Raw genomic sequence first — 17,640 nt, forward strand, 5'->3', positions numbered from 1 at the left:
GATAGCAGCTTGAAAAGCCGCTAACTTTGCGAATTTCATTTTGATCCTGTTTATACGACTCCCGTACGAGAGCCCTGGACGCTGCATCTATCCGATGTTATTTTCCTCAAGATTAGGATTCTGCTCAGGTTCCCGACTTGCTGTTTTTCATTTTCATTTTATCGTAAGCAGTTTAAGATGGTTGCCAGTGGTAATTTGCAATTTTTATCAAGATCTCTTCATTATAGCTTCTGACAGGACAGATGCTGTAATTAATCATGCAAGACAACTGGGGATAGTGGTCAAACTGTTTTCCTTGTATGGAGAAAAAAGAGGAGGGGAGGGGGGGGAAAGATGTAAAACAGTGAGTACAAGAGGGCTCCTGATTTCCTTTCTCATAGTACAGGCGATATAATTTTTAAGGTCAACCTAGATAAAACAGCAAAATGAAAGGATTCTGAACTAAATACACAGAGGCAGATCTAGGCAAAACAATGTCTGCCACCGAGCACCATCCTAATTGCAATATAGATATTGCTGTTCTTGTTTTGTTGGCATATAAGGAAAAAAATGCATTTAGTGACCAAATAGGTAAAGATGCCTTCAAACCTAAGCCCTGTCAGATGCCACTTTCTCATGATTTGGGGGGAAATTATTTTGCAATGTTGCCTGAATGAGCCAACTCTTCTGTGTATTATTAGAATATGACTGTGTATTCCACAGTGACAATAATTGCTGGTTATTTTGGGTTTCACTGTGGTCGTAAGTCAAGAACTACAAAGTCGTGGGATTGCAACCTTCTGTTTGCCACAGTTGCCACCAGATGGGCCCATAAAATGTTCCATTTATATTCCATATTCAGCACTAGTTACAATTTTGTAACGCTGGTTGTTGTTGTTGGTTGTTGTTTTTTTTTCCTTCCTGAAATGTGTTTATTCTATAGCAAGATAAAAGCATTTGTTTTAGATAAGCAAAATATAAACAACTTAATTGCTGCTATCGTAACTCATGAAAAGTATAAAACAGCATAAAAACACAATAAGCAATGCCGCAATTAAATCATTCATGTTACCAGTGTTTACATTAAAGCCTCATTTATGAAAACTTTACAACACATGATCTGAAAACTTACAACCTTTTAAAGAAAATATTTACACTGATTATTCAGATGTGGCAATCCCCTTTAAATAATCTACCAATATTACATATTTGAAAAACTCACATTTTTTTCTTCTTACTTTTTTTTTGTAATAACAGTTTATTTAAGTGCATTTCCTTTTTTTAAAAAATACAGTGTATTAAATCTGAAAGTTCACCCAAACACAGAATAGACTATTCAGTTTTTTTTTATAATGGGTGGGTATGAGCAGAACTGAAAAAGTGTGCGTTTTATTCCAAACTATTGGAGAATTTGGAACAACGTGGTAATAAAACAAGAAGATGGCGTTTGATGTTGATAAACTTCAGAAGACATTATTAAAAAGGGAAAAAAAAGAGCTTTGGCAAAAGTCTGTGATGTTTCTTTTACATCATTATTATCCATGACAGAAAACCACCCTCAGCTACTCATGTCATAGAAGCATGATGGTATGAAATCCAATCAACATTTTACAGGTCGTTACAACTGTGCTTTTAAGAGCTTCGTGGGTTCAAATTAATTCCGAAACTTAACTGGTGTGCAGTACATCGCCCGAATTTTGCAGGAAGGAACAGTTTTAATCGGAAAATTGTAAAAAGGCCATTTTTATTTTGTCAGTCTTCTTGAACCAGGCGTTTAAGACTATATTCAGTTCGCATATTTTTTTAGTAAAGCTTGGAATAAATTAAAAAAAAAATGGGCCACATTAAAAAAAAAGTGGAAAAAAAGAGCACAGCTTATTTGCCTAATAAACAAAAGAGAAAAGAAAGGGACAGCAAAGGAAGGGATGGGGGAAGGGAAGGAGGACGGGGACAGGGGGATGGGGATGAGGAAAGGAAGAGAAGGGGAGAGGGAAGGGGGAAGGGAAAAAGGGAAGAGGAAGGGAAGGAGAAAAGGAAAGGAATTGGAAAGGAGGAAGGGAAGGGGGAAAGAAAGAGAAGGAAGGGGGACGGGAAGAGAAGGGGGAAGGGAAAGGAACCCTGGAAAACAAATATTTATAATTCAGCTAAAGGATTATACCCAGCTACACTGTAGTTCTTTATTGCCTATCTAATAGACAGCTTAGAAGTCTCTTGATGTGTTATGCGTTCCTGCATAACTCCTCATCAGCAACGCGCCGTGTCCGCCTGATTCACCGCTTGGCTTCCTCCGCGATGCAAAGCATGGCCGACTTTGCGCCTCTTCAGAAAATGCCGGCCTGCGATAAGAGCGGAGTCTGCGTCTGGCCTTGCATTTGGGAGGGGTGGGGCTGGCTGGCGGGGGGTGGGCTGCCGATGGCCGCGATTGGGGAGGTGATCTGCGAGGAAACCGGGGAAAGTTGCTGGGGGGAGGGCTGCGGTGGATGCTGCTGCTGCTGCTGCTGCTGCTGCTGCTGGTGCATCTGGTGCAACTGCTGCTGGTGCAACTGCTGCAGCTGGATCTGTTGCAGCTGCTGCTGCATCTGCTGCTGCATGTGGTGCTGGAAATGCTGCTGCTGCATCTGCTGCTGGATCTGCTGGTGCAGCTGTTGCTGGTGCAGCTGTTGGTGGTGCATTTGCTGCAGCTGCAGCTGCTGCAGCTGCTGCAGCTGGTGTTGCTGGCTTTGCAAAGAAGGGCTGACTTGGGAGGGGCCCGAAGCCGGCGTGGCGGCCAAGCTGGTCGTCATGGCACTGGTCAGCGAGGGGGACATGTTTGTAGGCCCGCTGGGGGCAGCCGAGGTGGGGGCAACGATGGGGCTCCCGGGCAATCGCATGGTTAAAGGTTTGGGGGCGATGGCCCTGGGCAGAGACTGCGGGAGAGTCTGTGGGGAGGGGACGACCGCTGGGTGTTGCGAAAGAGGGGTGTTCAGGAGCAAGGAAGAGGACAAATTTGTAGAGGCCAGAGTCTGCTGGACGGACCGGATCGTCTGGGCTTCAGCTGACTCGGCAGCAGCCTGTGAGTCAAAAAGAGAAGGCAACAACAATAAGTCTACTCGTCTGGGTTAGGGCTATTTATGCAGTGAAGGCAGCTTTGGCCTCAATATTCATGTATTTCATCTTATCTTAGTATGTTCTGTGATGGAGTGGTGTGGTGGCCTAGTGGGAGAGGTCTGGCCTCCCAATCTGCGAGGCTGTGAGTTTGATCCTACGTAGCATCAGATATTTTTTCTCTCTCTCTGAGTGCAATAATTGTCTGCTGTGAACACCGTGTAGGCGTCAGGAAGGGCATCCAACCAGGAAACTCTCAGCTCCATTTGGTCATCCTCAACTCCACCCCAATGGCAAGGAATTACAGGGCCGTTAAAAAAGGGGGGGGGGGAGGATATTCTGTTGCAGTGCTTTACCTGACACTTCCTTGATCTTATTTGTTGAAGAAACTATACATGGACCTATTATATTGTACTTTTAAAAAGTTCTTTTTTTATTGAAAAGTTTTATCATACATTTTATCTTTAACAATCCCCCCTACCCCTCCCCTATCCCTCCCTCCCTACCCCTCCCCCCCCTCCCCTCCCCCCCCCCGACTTCCCAGAGCTAAGTACAAGGTATAAAAAACAAAAAAAACAATCATAAACATCCATATGCTAACAACCATAAACTCTAAAATCTATCTCTCTCTAGCTCATATAGGATAACTACAAACACTATTAATATAAAATATATAAAAAAGAGGAAAAAAAAGAGAAAAGAAAGGAAGACTTATTCAAATGCTACATGAAACTTTTTAGTTAAAAAGTTCTTAATTGTTCAGCTTGCCCCGCCTTTTCCCACAGGTTTAGTTCTGCATTTGCAGGTAATTTTAGAAGGAACAGGGACCCCATTACACACCTCAATCAATGAGATGGCTACTTGTTTTAACAAGGTGATTGAAAAAGGGAGAAGGGTGGTATACAAATTTAATAAATAAAATAAATAAATAAATAAATCTGCATAGAAAACTGCTCCTGTACACTGAACTGAAATCAGCGTTAAGCTCACCTTTGACACCAAACTAGCTCTGTAGGCTGCAAGGGCTTTGAGATACTCCTTCTTGGCAGCTTCTGTTTTCCTTTTATATACCTGTTAAAAGTGGCACAGTTTTAATATCACACCTTTGTGACCAGAAGCTTCACAACATAGAGCAGTTCTTGCTTGAAGAAGGGCTGTTATTTGGGAGGGGAGGAGGAGGAGGAGGAGGAAGAGGAGGAGAAGAAGAGGAGGAGGAAGAGGAAGAAGTAGGGAGGAGGAGGAGGAGGAGGAGGAGGAGGAAAAAATAGTAGTAGGACAATTGCTAATATGGTCAACTCTAACTATGTAAAATAAAATAAGTCATGTTGTGAGATAGAAAAGAACAAAACACTTTTTAAGTAAATTCATATTTTATACAAGCCTGTGTGCCTGTTTCTATGTTTGTGTGTGCACGTGTGCGCACACCCATGCACCTGCAAGGAGCACACAATCGCCCCATAATCCGCAAACTTCCCATTGGTGAAAAAAGCCCGTCTAATCCCCTCACCCCCTGGTTCATTAAAATCCTACCACCGCCAATTCAAGACCGCTGGGTAGATCTTTAAATCAGAGTTTCTCAGACGAGACGACAGGCAGCCTGATCAGGTCCCCATCTGTGCTCTCTTCCTCATTAACGAAGCCCCCCCCCAAAAAAAAGACCACCACCACCACCCCGCCGTTTAATTAGATGGATTGCAATCTTTGGCACCTTTCCCTCCAAACTCCCAAAGCCGCTTCACCCCCCCCCCCGCCCTCCGCTCACCTGTTTCTGCTCTTCTCCTAAGCCGTCCCACATGGAGGCCACGATTTTTGAAACCTCTCCAAAGGTTGCGTTGGGATTCTGGCCTTTGATTGCTGCTTGCGTGTCCCTGAAGAAGAGGGCGTAGGCAGAGACCGGCTTCTGGGGTTCGTTCGGATCTTTCTTTTTCTTTTTCTTTGGGGTTTTGGGCTTCTTACCAGGATCTGGGGCAGCTCGCTTTTCTCCAGCAGCCTAAGAGCAGAAACCAGGGAAGTCATCAGCCTTGGCCTTTCCGCAGCCAGACGGGATAAAAAGACTCCGGTGGATCAAGGCCGAGCCTTGGTGGAGCAGTGTGCTAAGGCCTCCTTAAGTAACACCAGCTGCCTGCAATTAGTGCAGGTTTGAGTCCCACCAGGCTCAAGGTTGACTCAGCCTTCCATCCTTCCGAGGTAGGTAAAATGAGGACCCAGATTGTTGGGGGCAATTAAGCTGACTTTGTAATAATGCCACTTGGGGTGTGTGTGAAAGCCCTAATGAGCAGGCATATACATAGAATGAAGGGTACTGCTAAGCTTGTAAGCCGCCCTGAGTCTTCAGAGAAGGGCGGGATATAAATGGAATTAAACAATAAAATAAATAAAATTCATTCATTCATTCATTCAAATTTGTTTGCCACCCATCTCACCACAAGGTGACTCTGGACCAGCTTACCACATTAAATTCTACAGCTAGATCACCGTAAGCAGGAAAACTTTCTTGGGTGCCCAATGGACCCCAGTAACATCTGAGAAATAAGACACACTCTGTGTGAAAAGAAGGGGAAACAAGCCTTCGTACTTTTTTCCCCCAGCCCTTTTGTTCGCGCCGTTGATAATGTCTTTGTTAATTCTTCCAGGTCAAAACAGCAATGAGTAGAGTTATTTTTCAATCCTTTCTCAGCTCCTGTGATTCTCTCTCTCTGAAGCTCCCCTATGTAGCTTGCAGGCAGAATTCTGGTAAAAACGCCACTTGATAGATCCACACTTTCTACCTGTGCAAATTTTCCTGGTTTGCATCAGGAACCGGCCTACCAATCTCTACATATGTTTTGCCATAACCCTCTGGCTTAAGGTTAAATAATGGGAAAGGTTTCCCCCACCCCAGGGGAAAAGAAAGCCAAAGAAAAATAAGATGCTGTGCTAGAAACACACACGTATAAAATCCTGCTATTTGTTTTCAAAACAGATGGCTGCGAGTTCAGATGTTATTTCTCCACCTGTCATCTCTCTTTTGGGGTGAACATTTAATCTCAAAGATGAAAGCAAACTGGAGAGCACACTCATGAAAAGGTGAAGGCTGCGTTTTAGAAAGAAATGCATCAGGGTTTTTTTTTTTAAAAGCACAAATACCCAACAAGGTGGCATGTGAAAAATGTCAAAAGCACTGCAGCCAAAGATGACAAACAAGGGGACTGCATTTCTAAAGCAGGAATCTATTCATGATGACCCTTATGCTGGTAACCTCCTTGTTTTGAAAAACAGTAACAAAGGATCTCCAATAAGCATCTATGCGATAAAGCTGGGTAAACATTTGTATATTTAACTCTTGTTTTTACAAACGACAACAACAGCCAACTAACTACTACCTTGTTTCTTTTGCATTGTATTGCAATAGAACAGACATGTCAAACACAAGGCCCGGGGGCCGGATCTGGCCCGCGAAGTGGTTTCATGTGGCCCGCGAAGCCATCCTGGAAACAGTGAGGGAACGGCCCCCACTGCCTTGGCCCTGGCCCAGAGACCGTCCTTCTGCCAGAGACCCTGAGATCTGTCCCACTGCTGCCCAGGCCCCCGTAGGCACCCTTGATGCGAACGATGTAGAGCTGGCCACGCCCACCCAGTAGGCCATACACACTCTAGCCACGCCCACCCAGTAGGCCACACCTACCCTGGCCATACCCACCCGGCCCCGAGGGCAACCGCAGTGCTGATGCGGCCCTCAATGAAATTGAGTTTGACACCCCTGCAATAGAACATTTACAGGCCTTAGGTTAGTTATCATATTCACTAATAGGTAACTCCTCCTAAATTATCTGAAAATCTGTTATTTTGGGCAAGGATTCTGAAATCTTCTGGGACGAAAACCACCAAAATTTATGCAGAAAGTGCTTCGGATTGATTGATTGATTGACTGACTGACTGACTGACTGATTGATTAGCATGTGGTGTAACTTACTCTGTTGGGGTCATCCACATCTTCTTCATTGATAGAACTGGATGGTGAAGGAGTTGCTGATTTGCTTGCAGGAGGGGAAGGAGAAGTGTGTGGCAAGTTGGTATTCCCTAGATTTAATCCCAGTTGAGCACTTAGCTGGGACTGGTTAATAGTAGTAAGCTGGTTAGGAGTCATAATTCCAGAACGAGTCGCTTCCGTCATGTGGACAACAGATCTCATAATCAAAGGATGGTCCTGGCGATACTGAGGCATTTCTGTATGGGTATGATCCTGAAACACAGAAAGAATAGAAGGGCTATTTATTAATAGGATTTTGAGCTTTAAAGAGTCAGGATTAGGAAGAGTATTGACACTTTTGAACATTGGTGTTGGAGAACATTTGAGAAACCATGGAGACCCAAGAAAACAAAGTGATGGAACATTGAATAAATCAAACCCAGAGTTGATTTGGGCAAAAAGGACCAGGCCTACTTTGGACACACTATGCAAACAACTTAGCTCTCTGGAATGTTGCCCTCTGCAAGGGGCTGCCCTTGAAGACTATAATGAAGCAATGTGGAAGTGGTGGGAGCACTTAAGTATGTCAAAGTTAACAGTTGCTGGATGACTTGCACTGGTTATCAGGAAGCTTCTGGGTGCAAGTCAAGATGTTGGTTGTGATCTGGGGTCTGGCTATATGAAGGACCATCCAACAGTAGGCATGCTCCAGGTCCCCTCATTGAAAGCGTCATCTGATAGGTCCCAGCAGATGAGCCTTCTATGTTGTAGCTCTTGGTCTCTGGAATAGTATCACCTCCATATCCTGAGTAGCCCAAAGCCTGCTGTCCTTTAATTGGGCCTTACAGATTTCGCTTTTCTTCCAAGCCCTAAGTAGAGTATGTACTCTTGAGAGGGGTTATGCTATTCAGTAGATGGATGCTTTTTTTCCTTGGCTTCTTGAATTTGGCTGAGAAATAGCAACACAGTACTTTACAGGCTTCCCTGGGAGATTTACCAAGTCAGCCTGTTGCCCCCAACAACAAAGAGCCTTGGTGGAGCAGTGGGCTAATGCCTCCTTAAGTAACACCAGCTGCCTGCAATTAGTGCAGGTTCGAGTCCCACCAGGCTCAAGGTTGACTTAGCCTTCCATCCTTCCCAGGTAGGTAAAATGAGGACCCAGATTGTTGGGGGCAATTAAGCTGACTTAGTAATAATGCCGCTTGGGGTGTGTGTGAAAGCCCTAATAAGCAGGCATATACATAGAATGAAGGCTACTGCTAAGCTTGTAAGCCGCCCTGAGTCTTCGGAGAAGGGCGGGATATAAATGGAATTAAAATTTAAAAAAAAAAATCTGGGTCCTCATTTTACTGACCTCAGAAGGATGGAAGGCTGAGTCAACCTTGAGCCCTGTCAGGATCAAACTCCAGACTGCAGCCAGAGTTTGCTTGCAATACTGCATTCTAACCGCTGCGCCACCAGGGCTCTTATAAACGATTTTTAAAAATCAATACTATTTAACAGTCCAGAAATATGCTACTTGTTGGAATCAGGTAAGTAGCATTCCCGAATCTGCAGAGAAACTAACTTCAAATGGATTGAGAGGGATCCCTCTTTTCTCTCCAGCAACTCCTGCTGTGACTGTTTGCAAAAGGCTGCAATTAGAGCCTGCCTCTGTTTGGGAAGAAACATCTATCTTGTTAATTTGCTATCACTATATTTTAGATTTGTCTGCCAGCAAGATTTAGAATAAGCCATCCTCAGATTCTTCACGATCCTTTTTCACACTAGAGCAGAGGAAATTTATTAAATCCATGAGACAATCCAGGTTAAGACAGTTAATGTTAGTTAGATGGAAAAATATAAGAAGTAAATGAAGGCTAGGGGGTTTTTTTTGGGGGGGGGGTGTTTTGGTCTTGGCTCTATCAACTCCTTCTTGGAAAGTGACTTGATCTGGGGACGAGTAAATGTTGCACACTTAGGCTAGAAAATTGTGTTCCATAATTTTCCTCCCTAAACAACGACAATATGATAGCAACAATGTTGACAACATGTTCGAAATAACAAAGGCTTCTTTTAATAAATTGTTCCAATCACTAAACATATTAATGGAGCCTAAAATAAAACATTTTAGTTGTAATATATTAAACAACACTAATGTAACATTGTCCTAATTAGAACCACACTTATTCATCTTATCCGTATCCGGATCATAAAGTTTATATTAAAAAGAAGCTATGTATTAAAACAAACATTTAAAAAAATTGGAAGCATACAATTTCTAAAGGAAGTAAGCTGAAATTATGCCTATCCAGGTTTGCAATAACCTAAAGAACATTCTAAATTTGCCTTTTTAGAAAAAAGAGTAAGAATTTGGAAACCAATACAAGTTTAGCTTGTGGGTGTTGTTTCCATAAAACTTCAAGTTGTCTTCATTTCTTACTTTGAAAAAAAAAAGTTATTTATAAGAATAAAAAACAATCATCAACAATGACTCATTTCTTTTGTGCCATAACACAGTTAAAATTAAGATCAACAGACCAACATATAAAGATTAAGCTGAAAGACGCTTCAAAGAACCTTCTGGTGTTTCTTAACCTACATGGGTTAACAAGAATTTCAGTGATGTAAACCATGGTTTTATTTAATTATTTTTATATAATCCATCACTGATTCTTGAAAGAATAAGATGATAATCATGATTTGTAAATCACGGTAAACAGAAGATAAAATCTTCCCGGGTGATGTTTAACTAATTAAGCTAACACTTAGGCATCTGGTGAGCTTCCATGGAGTAGATAACAGAATGACATAGTTGGAGGGGGTCTCAAAGGCCATCTAGTCCAACCCCTGTTCATGCAAGAGACCCTATACCATTTCAGACAAACGGTTTTCCAATCTTTAGATGGCTTAGCTTGGTCAAAAATTCTTCTTCTTAGTGAATTTGATTCTTCTTTAATAAATAAAAGCAGCATAAAATAAGTTTCGTAGAAAAGCATACCAGATTATCCTCCCATAGTCACTATCTCATAATACCTAATTTCATCTAAGTAAGACTAGGTCCCCAAAGCACGGCAATATTTTTTAAAATGTTCCAAAACCTCACATTTTCATAGAAGAAAAACTTTACACCCACCAACATCCATACTACAGGAATGATATATATATATATATTTGTAAAACCTGAGGTAATTTATTTTTAATAAAAGAAAAAAAGAAGAAAAATAAAATGTGGGCTGCAAAAAAAGGCAATTATTTCCCCATCTTGTTTCTTAGATATCTGAAAAAGAATTTCAAAATTCATCAAAGCTAACCTTCTCTTATATACAACAGGCTAAGCTGAGAGAATGCTAACAAGTTCAATTTTCATTCAATCAGCACCGCTGTTCCCTGAAATGTTTCATTGCAGAAAAGAAATAAAAAATAATCTATATGGTAATTATTAGGATGAATCCCTCAGTAACTTTCGGCAACATAAAAGGTCAGTTCTATTCAAGATATTTTATCAGTCCCTTGCACGTACTCCTGTGCTGTCATTTTAAATCTGAACAGCATTTTATTTTCCCATTTACAGCTACCTGCAGAATTAAGTATTTAAGCCAAATAAGAAAAGAGAGAGAGAGAGAAAGAGAGAGAGAGAGAGAGAGAGAAATCTTGAATGTTGGCAAAGGCTATAATAGCATGGAGATAAATTGTTCAGCCGCTCTCTCCCAAGCCTCTAGGGCTACAGATTTTTCTTCTCCTGGTGCACTGTGGGTATTCAAAACTTGTTCAACATGATTTCATTTCATTTCAGGCAGTGCCTGAGAAAACTAAATTACAGAATCAATCATACAGAAGGTCAGAGTGAGACTTCATTACAAGTATTGCATGCTTGCATGAATATCTTTCATTTATGACTGACCCAATATGTCACAATAGCTGTCTAGTAAAAATAATCCACTTTCTGAAATTGATGTACTACTGATGTCAGTGCTACTCAGCGGGTTGGGAAGATTATAGAGAGATGTTTAAAAGGTGGGGGGGAGGAGAAGAGATTTTTTTTAAAAAAATAATAAAATAAAATAGAACCCTACAGAGCTCAAAGAACAGCTTGGTAGAATGGGTCATCCTTTGCAAATTAAAATAATTTTTCAGGTGATCACCGACAGTCAACGGTGCTTTAGTTGGTAATGACTTGAGATGGTGTTTGCTAACGGGTTTCCATCTGCTTATGTCTAGATGTATACATATTTTTTTTCCATATTGTGTTATGTGCCCTGGGTGCTTTTCTGAACACAAATGGTACTTTATTCAATTTTTCCCTCCAGTAATTCATTTAAGAATGTTGATATTTTGTATTACCATATTATTAAAATGCCAATGCTAATGATCCTGTATGCCTTTTCTCTCTCTCTCTCTCTCTCTCTCTCTCTCTCTCTCTCTCTCTCTCTCTCTCTCTCTCTCTCTCTCTCTTTCAGGGAAAGGAAATCTCAACCTAACAGAATGCATTTAAATGAAGATAAATGCTTCTGTCTTTCCTGTCCATAATCATAAACTAATCAGCAATATGAAAAATTGTCCCTCTCTTTACCAACAAAAAAGGACAGAGGCTGGTCATGGAAGGTAAGACAATGCATGGTGAGCTGTCTTATTAATCTTTTCTTGAAAGAAGTAGGAAATTGTTACTCTATTGACAGCCATCTTTAATAATTGGGTGCGGGTGGGGGACCGCGGAGTTTGACAATAAAACTGCTTACTTGCACTTAAAATACAGCCATCTAAACTTACTAATGGAATGTAAAGCATTATTTATTATTCTGATTGTCTTCTGGCAGCAAATCTAAGAGAAGCTGGTAAAAGTAGTGTTAGGTAGCTAGTCAACTCAACGCCCTGAGGGAAACATGGGTGAACCTTGGCATAACCTATTTTTTTACTAACGCCTCTGGCGATTTTATATTCAAGTTTGTAGGTGAACATGTCAGGCAGTAATCAGAATAAATCTGGAGACACAGTGTATTAATCATAGCTTTTGCCCAAGTACATTTCATTTCTTCTCCATTGACGCTTGAAAATTTCATGACATTTCTTCAAGGTGACATTCTGCTGGACATCTCAACGGGTCAAGCCATAAATCCAATTAAGAGAACAATCCGTGGCTAGAAAACTGCCCATAATAGTGATGTTTCCAAAAACACCCAGGATTCCATGAGGTATATAAAAAGTTATGTTCTTGGAGAACAACTCAACAGGACTTAGACCTGGATGTCCACGAGACTGACTTCTCTCAGTAGCTTCTGCCTGCTCATAAAGATCAGGATGGTGGACTCTTGGCAGCCATTTTTTCTTAAAATATGTTATCTTCAGGGACCATAGGAATGAAGCTTCTAGGTAACTGAGACCTTCTTTAGAACAATGTTTCTCCAGAAATTAGATTGGTTCCCATGCTGTTACTTTTTTAGAAATCCACCAACCCCTGGTTTTTCATGCATAGATAGGTTCAGGAGTTCAATCCTGACTGGCTCAAGGTTGACTCAGCCTTCCATCCTTCCGAGGTCAGTCAAATGAAGACCCAGATTGTTGGGGGCAACAGGCTGACTCTGTAAACCGCTTAGAGAGAGGGCTGTAAAGCACTGTGAAGCGGTATATAAGTCTAAGTGCTATAGATTGTTGCTATAGATTGCTATAGATTATTGATGACTAGAACACTTCTCCTAGAAGCTTGAGATAACAGAATAATGAAAAGGCTCTTGGAGGTCTTCTAGTCCAACCCCTTGCTCAAGCAGGAGATCCTATACCGCTTCAGACAAATGGTTGTCCAATCCTTTCTTAAAAACCTCCAGTGATGGGGGACCCACAACATCTGGAGGCAAGCTGTTCCACTGATTGATTGTTCTAACTGTCAGGAAATTTCTCCTTACTTCTAGGTTGCTTCTCTCTTTGGTTAGTTCTCTGCTCTTTTCTTTCTGGCACCCTGCATGAAAGTTGTCATTTATTTCATTTAGGGATCTGCTACAGCAGAGGTCCCCAACCTTTTGGGCACCAGGGACCAGTTCCGTGGAGAAAAGGTTTTTCCACAGACCAGAGAATGTGTGGTTTTGGGTGCTACCTGCATCCCACGGAGGGGCTTCGCTTGTTTGTGTAGAACGGTTGCTGGCATGCCACGGACCGGTACTGGTCCACGGCCTGGGGGGTTGGGGACCCCTATGCTATAGGGACTGTTGGATTGAATGGTATATAAACAGCAAGTAAACTGGATTCATACATTTGGGCTGACATGAGAACATGTTGTGAGCACCAGAATGGGTTTGGCAACCATCAGTTGCCTAACATTCTATAGTTCTTTAGATTACTCTCCCTACCATCTTAATTCCATTGGTAGCCATTCATTGCTTTTATTTTGTCAGAATGGATACACAGGGAATCCAATAATATTTCTGGTAATACAGATTTTTCCTCTGTGTAACATACTAGGCTTCTTTTTTTAATTTTCTTTAAAAGCAATATTTATCTTTATTAGAACAGGGAGAGAAATGTCCGCATGGACTCTGTTGCTTATAGATGTCACCTTCAGATTTCAAGGATTATTCCAGTTTCAATATGTCTCATCCAATATTGAAACTATATCTGTAGTATCTTTAAAGCCTGTGACTTAACTATCAATACCGATTTAACAACCTGACAACCAAGATGTAATAAAAATTTGAGAAGCCGAGCACTGCTGCATGCAGCCACTGTACGAATGTAGATTAATATCATAATTATTTTATGCCCCCATAGTTAGTTCTCTCAGATACAGCAAACCCAATTGTCCATGAAATAAAATTTCATAGTTAAAATGCCTCTTTTATGTTTTTTTTATTGCAGTAATAAAAAAGGGGGCTCCAAGGAAAGATCATTCATAAAATATACAATTTAAATAAAGGAATATTATTATTAATAAATATTTATCACTTTAATAAAGTGCCTGTTTTAAATAAATAATGACAGGCATGTATCAACACGGCTTTGAAATATAAATTTAATATTCGGGATGATATTAATCTTAAAGAGGCAAAGGAACTCGGTAGAAAATCTGGTTATTTTTAGGGGACCATTTTTCTTAAGATTACCGAGAGTAGAGAATATTTGGAGCTCTGGGTTAGACTCTGGGGTTTCTGATGCTCTCTGAGCTTGGCGGTCTTCCTTGCCGATGTTTCATTACCAAACTATGTAACATCATCAATGCCAGAAGAAGACGGGGCTTGTGAAATGGAAAAGGAGGAGAATGGGAGGAGGAGGAGGAGGAGGAGGAGGAGGAGGGAAGGAGAAGGAAGAGAAGAAAGAGCAGGAGAGAAGAGGAATAGGAGAAAGAGGAAAGAGGAGGAGAAGAAGGAGGAGGAGGAGGAGAAGAAGAGGAGGAGAGAAGAGGAGAAGAGGAGGAGAGAAGAGGAGGAGGAGGAGAAAGAGGAAAGAGAAGAAGAGGAGGAGGAGAGAAGAGAAGGAGGAGGAGGAGGAGAAGAAAGAGCAGGAGAGAAGAGGAGTAGGAGAAGAGGAGGAGAGGAGAAAGAGGAGGAGGAGGAGAAGAAGAAGAGGAGGAAGAGGAGAAAGAGGAAAGAGGAGAAGAAGAGGAGGAGGAGAGAAGAGAAGGAGGAGGAGGAGAGGAAGAAAGAGCAGGAGAAAGAGGAAAGCGGAGGAGGAGGAGAGGAAAAAGAGGAGGAGGAGGAGGAGAAGAAAGAGCAGGAGAGAAGAGGAGAAAGAGGAGGAGGAGAAAGAGGAAAGCGGAGGAGAAGAAGAAGAGGAGGAGAGGAGAAAGAGGAGGAGGAGAAAGAGGAAAGCGGAGGAGAAGAAGATGAGGAGGAGAGGAGAAAGAGGAGGAGGAGAAAGAGGAGAGGAGAGGAGGAGAAAGGAGGAGGGTGGGTTCCTTGGTTGTTTCCCTTGCAGAGGTTTGATTGCCAAGCGAGGTAACATCATCAGTGCTAGGTTTTAATGCTAGTTTTAGCCCTGGTGATGCTAGTTTTACATTATCCACATCACTTTATGTCTTTGCTGCAATAAAATAGGTGGATACCCAGAAGATTTTTTTAAAAATACCCAATATATATATAAATATATATATATAAATATGTTCCTACCATATGTAATCCATTGCTTTGAATAATGCCATCTTGTTCCACCATGTTTCGAGATACTGTAATGGAAGGCAGATCCAAACTCTGGGGGGGGAACTGAGGGGTAAATTCATTTCCTTGGGCCCCCAACTGATCACTGAGGCCTTGAAAAGGCAGGAGAATATCAGCCATCCCTAAATTCGTGGGATCCAGTTCAGGCGGTGGCGTAATTGGTGGAATCTCAAACTCTTCGTCTCCAAGGCTTGGAGTATGGAATGTTTGCTAAAAGGAAAATAAATAAATTCTTTGTTATGATCCCACAACAACAAACACCGTTTTAAAAAAAATCAACCAGGTCATGGTTGCCCCAAAGGTGCTTTCCCCCTCCCCCCCAAGAGGCAGCTGGTCTTTCTTTGTTTTTCCTTGAAGACATTCTGCTTCTCATCCTAGAAGCTTCCTCAGTTCGACCTCTTCTTCAGAACTGAAGAAGCTTCTTGGAGGAGGAGCGAAACGTCTTCAAAGAAAAGCAAAGAAAAACCAGTTGCCTCTTGGGGGGGGGGGAGAAGCACCTTTGGGACGTTGTTTTTTTTTTTTAAAAGAATTCTTCTACACTCCTCACAACTTGACTGGCAAGTTCCTCACATCTGCCCAGCTTTTTTAGACCTTTCAGATTAAAGATTATCATATGGCTTTAATGATGTATCAGTATTAACTGTTTTTTAATGCACACTTAATTAGCAACATCTGTTCTCTGTTGTTGGAGTGAACATCGGCTAGGCTGGGCTGTTTTGTTTTTAGCTGGAGAACAAATGGCCAGTTTATTGATATATTAGGAAAAAACAAACCAGCCCAAGCAGGTTACAAATTGTTCTGACACCAACATAAATGCTTTCAATTTGGGTAGAGCACATACATACCGGTAGTAAACTCTTATAGCTCATACGCATGAAATGTTAGAATCCTATTTCAAATTCCCTCTTATTCCATTTATTCACAATAACAGATTGTATCTTGTTCAGGTGACTGTTAAAAAGGTAGTTAAAAAGGTTTATTTAGTACAGACATGTCAAACACAAGGCCCGGGGGCCAGATCCGGCCCGCGAAGCCATCCTAGAAACAGTGAGGGAACGGCCCCCACTGCCTTGGCCCTGGCCCAGAGACCCTCCTCCTGCCAGAGACCCTCAGATCTGTCCCACTCCTGCCCAGGCCCCCATAGGCACCCTTGATGCGAACGATGTACAGCTGGCCATGCCCACCCAGTAGACCATACGCACTCTAGCCACGCCCACCCAGTAGGCCACACCCACCCTGGCCATACTCACCCAGCCCACTGAGGGCAACTGCAATGCTGATGCGGCCCTCAATGAAATTGAGTTTGACAGCCCTGATTTAGTACAAAGGCTCCTAAAAACCTTGGTTTTGTTTAAATGGAACAAGGTACAGGCAGTGTTTGACTTAAAACAGTTTGTTTAGTGGCCATTTGAAGTGACAACGGCACTTGGAAACAAGTGACCTATGACCATTTTTGCACCATCAACATTCGGACACTTGGCTGGCAACTGACAAGCATTTAGGCTCACGCGGTTCCCCTTTTGCCACCTTCTGACAAGCAAAGTCAACGGGAAAGCCAGTTTCCCTTCAACAACATGTGGCTAAATTAACAGATGCAACGATTCATGGAACAAGTGGGGCAAGGAAGATCATAAAATGGGGCAAAACTCACTCCAGAACAGAAAGCCACAAAAATGTTGGGCTCCATTTTGGTGGTAAGCGTAGGACTCTTTTTATACAAGTGTTAATGATGGGTCTCTTCTCAAAAAAGCAAAAAAACAAACACATCCTGTCCCAATAGCCACATGTAAATTTCTACGCTCAAATTTACACTCCTCAATTTACAACCATCGGGATTGGGACTTCTATCATTAAGTGATGCGGCTGTTAAGTGCAGGCATGTGGTTGCGGGAGTGGGGAGCCCAACTGTCAGAACTTTAGATCTGGGTCGTAAGTCCCCTTTTTCAGGTGAGTCATAACTTCAACCCATCGTAAGTCAAGGACTGCGTGAAGCTTGTTAAATATCTATGGAACCTTCTGAGAAGCTCTTTTGACCAACGCAGAACCATCATTGTTCCATTGTTCCAATTAATTTAGTAAACTAATATAGGCACGTTCTAGATCCAATCTTTAAAGCGATGTCAGCTAATGGGACCCAGGAGGTCCTGCCCTCTGGAACAGCTTCTCCAAGAGGTTCAAGATACCCAAAATCTGCTGTCCTTGATAGACCTAAGTTTTTCCCACTAGCGCTCAGTTAGGAAGTGTGTCCACATAGAAATTTTGTTAATGTATGGGTATATTAATCTCTGGATTAGTGCCTTCATCTGTTTGAAGTGACTTTTTTTTAATCTAGTACAGGGGTAGGCAACCTCGGCTCTTTTATGACTCATGGACTTCAATTCCCAGAATTCCTGAGCCAGCTGGCTCAGGAATTCTGGGAGTTGAAGTCCATGAGTCATAAAAGAGCCAAGGTTGCCTACCCCTGATCTAGTACATTGACCAGATTCATTTTGAGTTGGGTGCCCTATA

At 42.1% G+C, this 17,640-nt stretch overlaps 1 protein-coding gene across 1 annotated transcript in view; it reads right to left on the reverse strand.

Annotated features, from left to right (window-relative positions):
- Nucleotides 1–1,008: 1,008 nt before the first annotated feature.
- The window catches only part of TOX3 (TOX high mobility group box family member 3), a 70,620-nt gene continuing 53,988 nt past the window's right edge, over nt 1,009–17,640 (reverse strand). The window contains exons 3-7 of the mRNA XM_083370203.1: nt 15,085–15,342; nt 7,016–7,285; nt 4,826–5,053; nt 4,054–4,134; nt 1,009–3,029 (exon numbers count right to left, since the gene is read on the reverse strand). Of these exons, the coding sequence (XP_083226329.1) occupies nt 2,301–3,029; nt 4,054–4,134; nt 4,826–5,053; nt 7,016–7,285; nt 15,085–15,342 (1,566 nt within the window). The 3' untranslated portion in view covers nt 1,009–2,300. The remainder of the gene's footprint in view (nt 3,030–4,053; nt 4,135–4,825; nt 5,054–7,015; nt 7,286–15,084; nt 15,343–17,640) is intronic.

Source organism: Vipera ursinii (genome assembly GCF_947247035.1).
Source record: "Vipera ursinii genome assembly, chromosome: 10".
Taxonomy (NCBI): domain Eukaryota; kingdom Metazoa; phylum Chordata; class Lepidosauria; order Squamata; family Viperidae; genus Vipera; species Vipera ursinii.